This window comes from Papilio machaon, chromosome 19, assembly GCF_912999745.1.
Source record: "Papilio machaon chromosome 19, ilPapMach1.1, whole genome shotgun sequence".
Lineage (NCBI taxonomy): Eukaryota > Metazoa > Arthropoda > Insecta > Lepidoptera > Papilionidae > Papilio > Papilio machaon.
In genome coordinates, this window is record NC_060004.1 from 1,631,431 (window position 1) to 1,646,068 (window position 14,638).

A 14,638-nucleotide genomic window follows, 5' to 3' on the forward strand; every position below is an offset into this window, starting at 1 on the left:
TTTTCACTGCCAACATGCTTAAAAACATATTGTCATCCCTCTCATTAACTTTGAATAAAACATGGACAACAAAATGTTCTTGAACAGGTATTTCGGCGATTAAAACCCACTATAATATAATATTATCAACTATTAGGATAATAAGTAATTTATCCACTTAAATATTGAGTACTAAAGTGACCTACAAACGGTTATAACCTAGTTCTGGGCGCTATGACGTCATTCGAGTAACCCGGTAACAAAGTACGTCTTCACAATAATGTAATGTCGGTCAATCGATATGGTTTGATTTTTTTTACATATAAACAAAATATTAAAAATAACTTATATAACGTTTAATAAACTTCGTGAACATTCTTAAAAATATTAAACATATATACACAGGTGGGCACAGTTAATCGAAAAGTTAACTTCGTTAATCGTTAATTCGTTAATTAAAAAATTAACTTCGTTAATCGTTAAAGCGTTAAATTTTCGAAAATTTAACGCAAGTTAAAGTTAATCGTTAACAGTTAACCATACCAAAATTATACATACTAATTTCACACTTATTGTGGCGACACTTGTTTAAAATAGTAATTTGATTATACATTCTATAACACATTAGTATAAGAGACAAGTATGAATGCATAATAGTATATTTCATCTCGAGTGCGGAAAGCCTGTCATTGCAAAGAGTTCCGACAAATGTCTACCCGAGCCGAGGCGCAGCCGAAGGTGAGGATTGACAGTTCCGCACGTGTACTAAACAATTATTTTTAATATAGTTGCGAAAAAATGAAGCAATTTCATAGAATAATAAAAACACAATAAACTCAACTAACTAAAATGTTTGAAAAATGGCGCCAGAGATTTTTTTTGTTTTCTTCACCCATTCTGGGAAGGCAAAGGGAACTATGCCCAAACGGCCAAGTCTTCAGTAGATTATTTGTATTGATATGAAATGAAAATGAAATTTAATGAGATTTAATAAAATGAAACCTAACCTAATTCATTGAATCAAATCATTAAATCTGATATTGTAACAAATTAGGAGCTTCTTTTTATAAATATTTTCATGAATCATAAAAACTTCAATGATTTTTTTTTTGTAAAATTTCGTTGTTGGTTTTTTTCTTTTTAATCGACATTATTTTGACAGTTGGGAAAGAGAACGCACGAGTTTGGAAAAGCTAAAGAAAAAGCACGAGTAAAAGTGTTTTAATACAGTTGCTCAAAAAGTGGCGTATTTCAGGGACGAAGAGCGTTCGGAATGTGGGCTATTACATACTTTCGCTTTTATATACTCGTTATGAAATATACTATTTGGAACCTTCTTTTATTTTGTTCTGTTGATCACGTCTTTCCCGGACGCTCTGATGCATTACAGTTGCATGCGAACTTCACATATATCAATTATCAACTCTTTCGTTCACCATTCGAGTCGCCGACAGTCGCCCAACATAGCTGAACTTACGAGCGTGGCGTGGCACGTAATTTAAACAAAATGACAGCACGTCTCAAGTTTCTAATTTAACGATTAACGGACTTTTATTAACGGAAGTTGAGTTTAACGGAAGTTAACAGTTTTTGAAGTTAACTTAAAAGTTAATCCGTTAAGCAAAATGTTAACTTCGTTAATTAACGATTAACGGATTAACGAGTTAATGCCCAGCTCTGCATATATACATAAAAATATAAGATACGTAATAAGTTAATAACATAATGAAATTGTGAAGAAAAAGTATATAAAAGCGTTACATCGCTAATTATTATCATTATAATTGTGAAAGTTTTTCTGAATTATTAATAGTATTCACACATAGGAAGAGAAAGAAAAAATGTTTGTCATTTTGAATATAACGTATTTATATATTTTTTTTATTCTTAAAAACTATATAAAAGTCAAGCAATTTATATCACAGCAGTTTTCACTTATTTAATATTTTTAAGACACAATCTATAATTTTATATTCAATAACAATTCACACATAGTAGTAGGCAATCCTGAAAAAAATCGTTAAAATGTTGCCAGTTTACACAATACATTTTTTTAAATTTAGGGTAATTTTGCACAATTAAAAGAAAAATATAAAAAATGTTAAATTTTAAGAGGCTTTTGCACTGGTCCGAAATAAAAGTTATTTAATTTTTTTTATAAATGTATTTATGAAAATTAAAAAAAATAACAGCGTCTCAATAAAAATATTTAAATACTTATCTCGTGTATGATGAACTCATATAGTTAAAAACATTGTGCAATTTTTGTTTTGCAAAATTACCTAATATATATAATAATAGCTAGTACAATTTCATAATTATATTCGTGGTGTTTTCGCGGTTATACAAGCCAAATTATGATTGACTAGCTGTCGACCGCAAGTCCGTCCGCGCGGGCTTAAAAAAAACTTAATAAGTAACCTATGTATTCTTCCAGACTATGTTCTACATCAGTGGCAAATTTCATCAAGATCCGTTGAGCGGATCCGGATATACCTCCAAACAAACATCCATCCATGCATGCATCTAAACATTCGCATTCATAATATTAGTAAGAAGTAAGATATAAGCTAGACACAATGTTTTTTCTGTTTGGCATTAGAATCATATCTTAAAATCCATAAAAGTTTCCTTAAGGCTATTTTATATTAGCAGATTGATTATTATAAATAACTTAAATAACTAGGAATTAAATTATACAAAAATTCGTGAGATATTTAATACAATAATTAAATCACGATAAAACTCACATCCACATTAATCACTCACCCTAGAGAAAGACCCTGGACGGGTCAAAAACAAGGTCTACTAGAAGTCTTTCACTATGCCTAGTCTACTAGACAAGGCACAGTGAAAGAATTAAATTGGCTTCCTTTATCGTATAGCATACAGTCGATGGAAAAAATTAGCATATTTCCATATTGGTATTTTTAGTATCGACTTATAGTCTAACCAAGAACATAAAAATTCTAGTCTGAGGGCGCTTCCTAAGGTTTTAGTAGGGGAGCCCACGAGGCTAAATGGGGATTTACTCGAGCATCGTAGAGACCTATTGGGATGCAAAGCTTAGATGATAAGAAGAAAAAAATGTTATATGATATATACCTTTACATCAGTGGGGGAAGCGGCTATAGATTTTTAAAAATGTAAAAAAAAAAAATTTTTATCGAGCGCGTCAGATTTTCTAAGGGAGTGTTAAGTGCACCAAAAAAAGCTCTCATTCACTAATCTGACGATTTCGATGGGACGCAAACTCGCGGTCATTTTTATAATGTGCAAAAAAATTCGCCATTTTGAAATACTCAAGCGCGTCAGATTAAGATCTATATGGTTTATCTTTATGTTCTAAACGTACTGTCTCATAATCTGACGATTATGTAGAGGGATTCGCCTGATTTGACAAAAAAAAAATTAGAAAAACGGTTCGGCCTTATACATGGGCCCCATGTTTTGTGGAGGTACTTAACCGGGTACAAGGTATCCCCCTGTATATTAATCTGCCGTGCTTTAGGAAATCCCGAAATCCCCGCTTGGGCTCCCCTACTATTTTTAATCAGGTCAGACATGCATTCGTGGCAAGACATTTGGCAAAAACAAATGGGTAGGAAATAAACATACTCAAGTATACATATATGTACACCGAATTATACGTTAGTTTAGTCGTGATTTAATTATGGTTGGTTTCCGAGACCAGAATCCTTGTACAAAACATACCATCATCATCTTTGACAAAACAGAAATAACAATATGTTTTATACGGATATTTTGGTCTCAGAAACAAATAATTAATGTGATAATTAGAGATGTCAAAACATTAGAATACAGGTATGAGATGTCGTGGGGTGTTAACTAGCGGGTCATCTATAGCCAGTAGTGCGTTGAAGGATAAGAACATGGCAGCTGCGGAGGCAAGATGCCACAGATCGTGCGTATCGAGGAGTCTCAGCGCAGTACACGCTGCGTTGTGTTGACGAGATTGAGCCGGTGTTTCCTTTAATAATATGAAAATAATATTGATTTTTCTAAATAATTTTAGTCTAATTTTAGTTTTCTTTCCCTACCCACTGTTTTCTTATAAGAGAAGGATGGGTATGCAAAGTGGATTTGTTCGAAAATAGGACGTCCCCTTCTCCGTAGATTAAAATGCAATTGCGGATGTCTATATGGGCATGTCGATCGCCGACTATTATAGAAAAAAAAAACAATTTAAAATCATTTTTTTATAAGAGATAGGGACCAATGGACGATGGGAACATCAAGGCGAAAAACGATGCTAACGGACATTAGCAATATGGACATATTACTCAAGATGGCAGCTGTAAGAAGCTATATTAACATGTTCAGTACCACGGACTCGTCAGGAACTGAATATCTTTACGAACTTTCTTTTTTTTAGTCGCGTTGGGATTTTTTTTTTGTCAAGAAAACTTTGTAATAGATAATTTAGATGGAATTTAGCACTCTGATGTCTATACTAAATTATATACGAAAGACAATAACATAACTAATGCCCGAATATAAAATGGGTAGACAGAGATTGAGGATTTCTATTTATACGAATTAACTTATATTTGTAATATACTAATTAATTTGTCATATTTTCACTCACCGACCACTTGGTGCGGGAATCAAGGAAGAGCAGCAATGCCAGTACCCAGGCGGCGTGTGCGAGGGCAAGTTGTACCCACACGTAGGCGGGGATGAGCTCGCGATGTACCAACTTCATCAGCACATAACTCAGCATGTACAAGATCGCGTTACCCATCAGGATCGCCAGGAGGTGGCGCGCGAAGTCCTTGTTGTGTGAATACATACTGCGAGTATACACCGTATGTACAGGATGTTTCGCAAAAATGTGTTCAGAAGTTTCACAACTGTTACATTTATATAAAAATATACTATTGTCTCTGTTATTAAAGAATTGGTTGACAATATTTTTTCATACAAGAGTTGCAACATTATAAAAATACAGAAGAAAACTTAACCTAACTTAGATTTAATAGCTTATATTAAAATAATTTGCTATATTAAACTACAGCTTTTCGTAAATCAAATCGGTGTTATGGTAAGTAACTCTCATTTTGCCACTTACCCGTAAGCAGCGAGTGCCCAGTTAGCGACGTTTGCGACGGCGAGGAGCAGCGCTCGCGCTGTGTAACTGGGCAGGAAGGTGCGCCGGCCGTGAGTGCGCAGTGACACCCACGCGCGTTTTAATATCAAACACTCTGTATAATACCAACTAATATTACCGAGAGATTTAATTAACTAAACAACAGTAAATAAATAAATAAATAACTGCTTTATTGTAAGACTCATATACACAATTATGTGGAAGCCTTGGTTCCTGAACTAGGGCAAAGCCCTGTGTTTCAGGAGCCAATCCCTTCCCCCATTATCATCGTCATTATATTAATTTTACATTTAATGACAAAAGAAAAGAAAACAAACATTTACGATTTTCAAAAAAAAAAACAACAAAAATAAAAAAAAGGATATAACTAACTGATTTTCGATTTTTTTTTGCATACGTGTGTTTTAGATTGGTGCTAGTGTTTGCGTGTGTGTGTGTGTGTGTATGTGTGTGGAAATGTTGGTGTATCAATGTATCCCTATGAATATGTCAGATGTGCGTATAACAATAGAAAAATAAAAACAGTATATTGGTATCTCAGTTTATTCAAGGAAAGGGATGACAATATTTTTAGCAGTACACAGTAAAAAAAATTATGTATTCACTAAAACATCTATAACTTGTATGCAAAGTAATCCGCGAGATTTTTTTATATAAAACTTACCCATTCTGAAGCGACCGACGTAGTATATCTTCATAGTAAGTACGAAGCATACGTAGAGGTGTAGAATTGTGAAGACAATCCAAAACGCAACGCTCGGATATGTGATACCAAAATAACCTAAACGAAAAGACGAATAAAATCATGAATAGAGTCAAAGATAAAAAAGTGATCTTAAACATATTTTACCGTCACATTCGTTCATTGGTAAATCAAAGCATTTTCAAACTAAATATGCACTAAGAGGCTGCCTAAGACATAAATGCCTGCCTGAGACATAAAATATTATTAAAGTGCATGTTACAGTCTGTTAAAACTTAGTGTGAGACAGTAGTTTTTTTTACATTTCTGTAAATGGTAACCCCACGTTAATTGTCAATTTTTGAAAGATAATGTCACATTCACGTGGATTAATGTTCTGTAAAAGTAAACTGTAAAGTTCTAAATTGAGTAATGATTACTACCACATTTATAGAAAGACTAGCTGTTGTCAGCGAATCTGTTCGCGCGGAATTAAGAAAAAAACCTTAATTAGTAGCCTATGTATCATCAAGATCTGTTGAACCGTTACGGAGATACCTTCTAACAAACATACATCCATACATCTTAACGTTCGCATTTATAATATTAGTAAGATGTGTAAATGTTTTGGCTGTAATTATAAGCACGAGTTCAAGTAGGCAGATCATATTTCTATACCTTTGTCATTTATATTCGAACCAACGAATGAATGTTTGATGGTAAACACACACTTACCAATAAACATAGCGACTGCGATCAGCATGAATGTTGAGTGTGCGCTCGCGTTCACATCAGGATGCCTGTTCTGATACAACTTGACCATCACAAGTACAGCTATCACATACATGAACGACGAGTCTGCGTATAAAATAAAAAGTAGTAAGAATAAAGTGTAATTAAATAAAAAAGTACATTACATTATAGGCCTAATTTTAGTTCTGTTTTCCTTCCCACCTTTTTCCTATTAGGAAAGGATGGGAAGGGGAAGTGGATTTTGCGGAAGATTGGACGCATAGAGAGGGGTAATGTTCTCTTTCTGGGCTTCCCTTTCTCCGTTGTTTAAAGGTAGACAACGCATCTGTATTTGCGGATGTCTATGAGCAAAGGTCGCCTCACTATTTTGGCGAATTCAGGTGGCCGTTTGCTCGTTTGCCACCTTTTATAATAAAAAAAAACATATAAAGCTTGACCAACATTATAAGAATCATGTCATGAGGGCGCCACAATCACCATTGATATTGCAACACTTTAGAATTACATCAATACATCAAATTACTGTCATTTAAAAATAAAATCCAGAATTTTCGATGTATCCAACGTTAATTGCCCATAAATATTTTCATTGAGGCTATAAATATTATTTTCAGCATCAAATTATCACAAATTTAATAACTTCACTGCGTTTATAACAAAATACTTTGACAACTCGACGACAATCCATGTTAATGATTTTTTTCAATGAAATTGTTACCATTACAAGAAATTAGTTCCGTGGGTTTTCCGCACTTTGGTGAGAAGTATAAAAGAAGTATATATACAGACTACACAGATTACACAAACAGAACTAAATTTACACAAGTTTATACATTTACTGATTGTTATCTTCAAACTTACCAAATTGGAAGTTCATTTTATTAGGACATAGATGATAGCAGGCCGAGAGCAGACCTTCCATAGTCAGCGCCAAACCCATCGAGTAGAATAGACCGTGATGTTGAGGAATACCGAGATTCTGCCGGCAGATTGTCGATACAGACACTTTTATAATATCAAAGAATTTAATTTGAAAGATAACTCAAAAAATAGTTACCATGACATATTAGTGGGTCATATATTAATATCCTCGACTGTACTTGAGCAAATTTTTAAAAAATACTAGTGACATAAATAACTTGTCCCTAAAGAGAAATTTTATTTAAAATCTCTAATACACGCTTAGCATTTCAATGCTAGAAATATAAAAAAACATACGAACAATATGTACTTAACCAAGTATCTCACCTTAGGATGATTGGCGGCTCTGATCTGCCGCCACCAGGTCTGTGCCATGAAGACCAGACCCAGCAGCACGTAGCCCACGTTGCTGTACACGTGGTTGAAGTCCGACAGGAAGCCCAGCGGGTGAGCGCACAGGAAGTTGTAGTAACATAGGTCTTGGTTACCAGTTTGGAACACCATCTGCAGTTCAGTTATCATAAATTTAACTATGGCAACTTTGAAGTTATCAAATATTACCCAGTTGCCAGTGAATTACCTTATCTTACTATATCTCTTACTTATCAAACTAATATTATAAATGGGATATTTGTTAGAAGGTATCTCCGGAACTACTCAACAGATCTTGATGAAATTTGGTACAGATGTAGAACATAGTTTGGAAAGACAAAAATGCTACTTAATGAGTTTTTTAATCCCACGCGAACGGAGTTGCTGACGACAGCTAGTCTAGAAATAAATATAACCTATGTCGGCTGGGGATAGTGTAGCTTTCCAACAGTGAAAGAATTTTTCAAATCGGTTCAGTAGTTTCGGAACGTAATACAGACAAACAATAAAAATCTTTCCCCTTTACAATATTAGTATAGATTTGCAAACTATTATCCAACTAATTTTAAACTAACAAACAATTTCTATAGTGAGTAATATAAATTAGCCTTAAAAGTTATTGCATTAAAGCAACAGAGAACGAGACAAAGCAAATAGTACTTACACGTTGATAAGTAGATAATAGTTGAACAACTGGCAAAGCGTACACCACAGCCACAGTGAGAGCACTCCAAAAGTACCTGATACAAGTTATCACCTTATATTCCAATGCAAGAAATACATCGAAAAATAATGAGGAAAGTTTTAGAAGGAGAAACAAACAATATTTTATATAAAAGCCAATATACCAACTCTGTGGATATAAAACTTGAGAGCTCAGTGGTTAAGCACTTGACTTGCAATCTGCAGGTCCTGGGTTCGAATCCCGAAATTTACCAGTGTCTTTCGATTCTCGATTTACAAATGTACATTTATCCTTCATTCTTAGAGTGAAGGAAAACATCGTGATGCTGCACATATCTGAGAAGAAATTCAATGATATGTGTGAAGTCAACCCACACTTGGCCAAAGTGGTTGACTATGACCTAGTCACCCTTAACTTGGGGTAGGTTCTGAGCCCTTGAGTAGGGACTTATAGGGAGCTAATGATTAATATACCAACTAATAGTACATGACACGCTGATAAACACGAATAGAACACACTTTAAACTCGATTTAGTAGTTTATACTACAGGAGATGAGAAGAAAACTGTGTGTTGTAATGATAGTACCTATCAGAACGCCTGCTGTGTGCGCCGGGCTTCGCCCTGCTGAGCCCCGCCAGTGTCAGCGGAGGGCTGAGCACTATCTCCTGAGGCATTGGCTCCTTTTCCGCTTCCAAATCTACTTCGGAATCTACATATAAGATAATAAAATCGCAAGTTATGCAAAAACACATACATACGGAAATATGACATTTTGCATTAATTTCATCGGATAGTATAATATATTATAATTATTTATTATAATTATTTATTATAATATATTATATATATATTATATATATTATATTTATAATTATATAGCTACTGGTAGCTAAATAAAAGTAGAAATATAACGATTTATAATGTACTCTATTAATTTGTATATTAAGTTATTTAGAAAAGTCTTAGTAAGGAACATTAAATTTAGTTTTCAATGTATTTTCCATATAATGTCGTAGTTACCTGAGTCATCAATGTGAGCTATGGGCTGTGTCTCGCTAGACGCAGCATTCACTGAAGACGACGGTCCCGGCTCATCTTCTATAACTGTTATTTCTTCTGTAAAAAAAAAAAAAGAATAATTTAGCATACTAACGAATCACATCTGTATTACAATATTGCCATCTGCGTTAAAGTTTATAAGAAACAAAAGGCAACCTATTTTAACGAATGTAAAACTATCTCACCAGTAAAGTTACACCTTAACAGAGTCAAAAGTGGAGCGAATATGGCAACAATAAGCACTAGTGCAAATGCGGCTAACACGCCTGAAATATACTCTGTGTACGTCAACGCAGGAACCACGCGGAATCTGAAACAAACGTTTTTTTTATATCAAAAGGTGGCAAACGAGCAAACGGCCACCTGTATTCGCCGAAATAGCGAGGCGAGCGTTGCCCATAGACATCCGCAAATGCAGATGCGTTGCCTAACTTTAATCAACGGAGAAAGGAACGCACAGAAAGAGGATATTTCTCCTTTCTATACCTCTCCTCTTCCGCCAAATCCACTTTCCCATCCCATCCTTTCCTAATAAGAAAAAGTGGAAAAACATACAACATAAATAGAGAATAAAAGCAAATCTACGGTGAATTCCCGAAACAATGTTGCCATAACAAAAAAAACCTACCATTTTGGTAGACTTACCTAAAATTCTTCACCCGACCATCAACTATCCAATCTTGAAAGCTCGAAACAGTATCTGTACCGATGCCAGTGCATTCGGCATTATTTTCCTTAACTATAAACACTATGTAGAAACCCACTGGGAACATTGATTGCTAGAAATATTAACAAATTCAATCAATACCATGTTGGAACCAAAATATATTAACAATGTAACAACAGTAGAAATTAAAGTTAGTAGTAATTTAAAGTTTGCACATGGCAATATTAGTTGGCAGTGCTAAAGCGCTATAAAAACTGTCTAACTTTTTATCAAACTCTGTGTTTAAAAATTATTATTACACGATGTTGTTCGAAACTTTCGTCATATTTTGAATATTTGAAGTAATGCTTAAACAGCCAACCACCATTTCCGAACGGAATTTAAAAAAAAACACTTATTATTATTACAGACTATGTTCTACATCTGTGTCAAATTTCATCAAAATCCGTTCCGAAGATACCTTCAAACAAACATCCAGCCATACATCAAAACTTTCGCATCTATATATATAAAAAAAAGTCGTGTTAGTTACACTATTTAAAATTTAAGATCGGTCGAACTGATTTAGCTGAAAATTGATGGGGAGGTAGCTTAGAACTAGGAGACGGACATAGGAACTTTTTTATCTTGTGTGCATTTTTTTTTATTCCGTGCGGACGGAGTCGCGGGTAAAAGCTAGTTAATATTAATAAGATAAACATTGATATAATGGACGGAGTATAAAATATATAAAGAGACAACTTACAGTAATAATGATGCCACCTTTAGTCATCATAGTCAAATGGTATCCTTGATAAAGCATGTCCTTTTCATTGTCAAATACTGGGCACTTTAAACACGAAAAAGTTCAAAATTAGCCTTAGATATGGTAATAATAACGATGTATCGTGAATGGGTCAGTTCAAACTTAAAGATTCCATGTATAAAAGGCACAAAATATGACAAGCATAAGAAATTAAAACAAATACAGTCGAACCTTGATAAGTGAGAAACCTATATCAGCGAGATTCATTGTCCAATACCGATGAACGACCTCCATAGGCGAGAAACTCGGGTAAGCGAGAAAAATATCGCGGTACATTGGACTCTCGCTTATCCAGATTCCACTGTAACTAACAACTAACATATATACATGTTAAGTGTTTTTATTAGACAATGTTTGTTTTTAAAAGACAATCGGAGAAAACAAAATGTTTTAATATGTTTTTCAACAGTGAAAACTCACGTTTTTAAACAGACTTCAAGTACTTACCGAGTTGTTCTGTATGGAGACTACAGCACATACTGTGTCGTCAGATTCAATCATCAACATCACGCTCTTCGGTATCGTGTAATTAAACCTATATTATAAAACAAAACATATTGAAATTAACTTTAAGAGTCTTAAAGTAGGTTTCCACAGCCGAAACATACATACAGAAACATTTTTTAAATTTCATAACATAAATTGAAATTTACTAATATTTTTTTCAACCATTCCAACTAAAGAGCGTCGGTGGCTCAGGGGTTAAGCACTTTACTTGCGATCCTGGGTTCGAATCCCGCCATGTACCAATGTGTTTTTCGATTTTCGATTTACATATATGCATTTATCTGACGTTCTTACGGTGAAGGAAAACATCGTGATGCAACCTGCACATATTTGAGAGGAAATTCAATGATATGTGTGAAGTCAACCCGCACTTGACCAGCATGGTTGACTATGACCTAGTCACCCCTAACTTGGGGTAGGCTCCGAGGCCCTCGGTGGGGATTTATAGTGAGCTGATGATGTATGATTCCAACTAAAGTCTAGGCAATCTAATAAAGGATATGAACACAAGACAATGTTATCAAGCTACTTCAAAAATTTGTTTTTGTATCGATGTTTCGGCAATGAGAACTCACTTACAAACATTTAATTTTCGATTTAATTCTTTACCTTGGTAAGATAGATTTATCAATATGACTATTATTCAGTGGATCCTTATCAAATGAGAAATAATAATATTTCGGTGTACTCGGCGTCACATTTAATGGTACCTCCTGTAAAACACTTATATTAATAAAATCAAACAAAAAAATCGATCGGTTTTTTTTCCACAGATGAAACATTCGTTTAAAAAATATTTTCTTATCTCTATTTTTCCAACTAATATGAGAGGAATATAGTTTTCTACAGATAATTCACAAAGGCATAATGTTTCTATCAAATACCTTGTCTAATTCGACGTAGAAATCCGTAACCCTTCGTAGTTTTATATTAACAGAGGTGTTGTGAGGATTTGCTGTCGTTATTTGTATCATTGGACGATTCTCTGATGTTATATCTGTTAAAGAAATGAACAGTAATTAGATAAAACATTTCTCTCACCAAAAACCCAGAGGGGCAGAGACCACAGGACCACTATTTGCTGTGGTCCTGATTCTCTCTCTCTCTCACTTTCACAGTAATTAAATAAACAGACCATAAAATCTATTTTACTAATCATTAAAAACTATTCTGGATAAAAATTATTGACTATATAACTAGATAACTAGCAACTACACAGCAAAAGATAAACATATTATAAAGATATATATCAGTAAAATGACTCATTATCTTTTAAAATAGGTACTGCAATAGACAATATATAATTAAAATAAATATAAAAAACAAACTCTCTGAATCATACTTAAATTTGATATTTATTACTTACTAGAACCAGCATCATGTGGGCATAAAGTTCTCGCCATGTCATCGAATTGCAACACCGCATTTGATGTTGCCACCACTAGTGGTAGTTCCCATGATGAAACTCCTATACACAACATGTACTATATATATTTAAAAAAAGAATATACCAATGCTTCACCATGTGACTATAAGATCTTTAATCTTACAAATAAATGTGAATGTTTATATGGATGGATGGATGGATATTTGTTTGAAGGTAACTCCGGAACAGCTCAAAAGATCTTGATGAAATTTGGCACAGATGTAGAACATAGTGTGGAATAACACATAGGCTACTTATTAAGTTTTTTTTAATTCCGCGCAGACGGAGTCGCGGGCGACAGCTAGCTAATCATATATGTATGTTGCTATGACTAGTTTTGTATGTGAGTGACAAATGTTCATAGTGTGACAACATTTCATAGTAATGGGTAGGACATAAAGATCCATAATTATGTCATACTTCTTCTGTCTAGTGTTATCATTATATATGTTAGTATACTGACCCTTTTGTTGTGTAGCTGTTATGAAGACAGGGTATTCCCCATCAAGAGTGTCATTTAATGCTGCATGAACGCGACTAGGGTAACCACGCCATTTATTGGACTCCTAAAAAATTTTGTTGAAAAATAGTAAAAAAAAACAAAAATCAACTATGCACTATATATTTTTGTAAAGTATAAACCAATACTTGATACCGAATGTTAAATAGTGATTGTGTTGAAAGATTGTATAACAGTATATTTCAAATTGTTTGCATTCACTCTATAGGTCAAGTATTGGATTAAAGTTGATTGAAATCAACGAAACTTACCTCAGTAAAGTCAAGTGTCTGTATTGTAGTTTCGTTTACTGTCACACTTATTATTTTATCATATTCATACCTACAACAAATATAATGGTTACTGTGGTATTTCCACTGCCAATTCAGATTAGAAATGTTTGGATATCAGTTTCTTAAAATATTTATACTTAGATAATACTTTAAATGACACACCTTTATTCAATTACTTACAAATGTTCATAAGTTAAGACAATGGCCAGAAAATTTTAATAAATTTTATTTATAACTGAAAAAATTACATGAGATAAATTAATTGAGACTTACGTATTATAAATAAAGTTTCTATGAGTCACATTATCAAGCCCAGCATTATTCTGCGCTTCACAATTATATCTGAATGCAAGTAGAAAGCTAAGTATAAACAAAAACATTGCACGTTTTTATCATTTAATCAGCCAACTGGAATCACTTTGCACTAACTCTGACTGCAAAATGAAGATCTAAGGAGGAATAAAATATTTACAGCTGATCTCCTAACTGTTATTCTCGCGTCAGAAGTTTGCAAACACGAGTTCAAAGTAAATCAATAAGCGAATAAAATTATACCCGAGCATCAACAACTCAACAAAAATAGATGATTGTCAAACTGTCTCTTCAAATGTCAATGCCATCAGTGACAATGTCAAAATCATATGTGTGGATTAAAAAATTAAACCGGAATAATAAGTTTCTGAAATAAGATTAAAATAAATTTCGATTCCATACAATTTACGTAAAAATTTAGATTTTTTTCAAGAAATAACTATGCATAGGAAATTTAATTGGTTCAGAATTTCGAATGTGCATTCGAATTTTATTTCTTGGAAAAATTGTTACCGACGAGAACCAAGTTTTTCAAGACGCAATGTC

At 33.7% G+C, this 14,638-nt stretch overlaps 1 protein-coding gene across 1 annotated transcript; it reads right to left on the bottom strand.

Annotated features, from left to right (window-relative positions):
- Positions 1-2,853: 2,853 nt before the first annotated feature.
- Positions 2,854-14,333, bottom strand: LOC106708264 (SID1 transmembrane family member 1). The gene is made up of 20 exons (XM_045682373.1): positions 14,054-14,333; positions 13,760-13,829; positions 13,452-13,554; positions 12,929-13,030; positions 12,447-12,559; positions 12,172-12,275; positions 11,503-11,590; positions 10,996-11,079; positions 10,229-10,362; positions 9,769-9,893; positions 9,545-9,640; positions 9,110-9,233; positions 8,503-8,578; positions 7,794-7,970; positions 7,407-7,524; positions 6,528-6,650; positions 5,775-5,891; positions 5,072-5,204; positions 4,589-4,793; positions 2,854-3,970 (listed from the first exon to the last, which is right to left on the bottom strand). Exons 1-20 carry the CDS (start codon positions 14,158-14,160, stop codon positions 3,794-3,796), a joined length of 2,376 nt encoding a protein of 791 aa, XP_045538329.1. The 5' UTR covers positions 14,161-14,333; the 3' UTR covers positions 2,854-3,793.
- Positions 14,334-14,638: the final 305 nt, after the last annotated feature.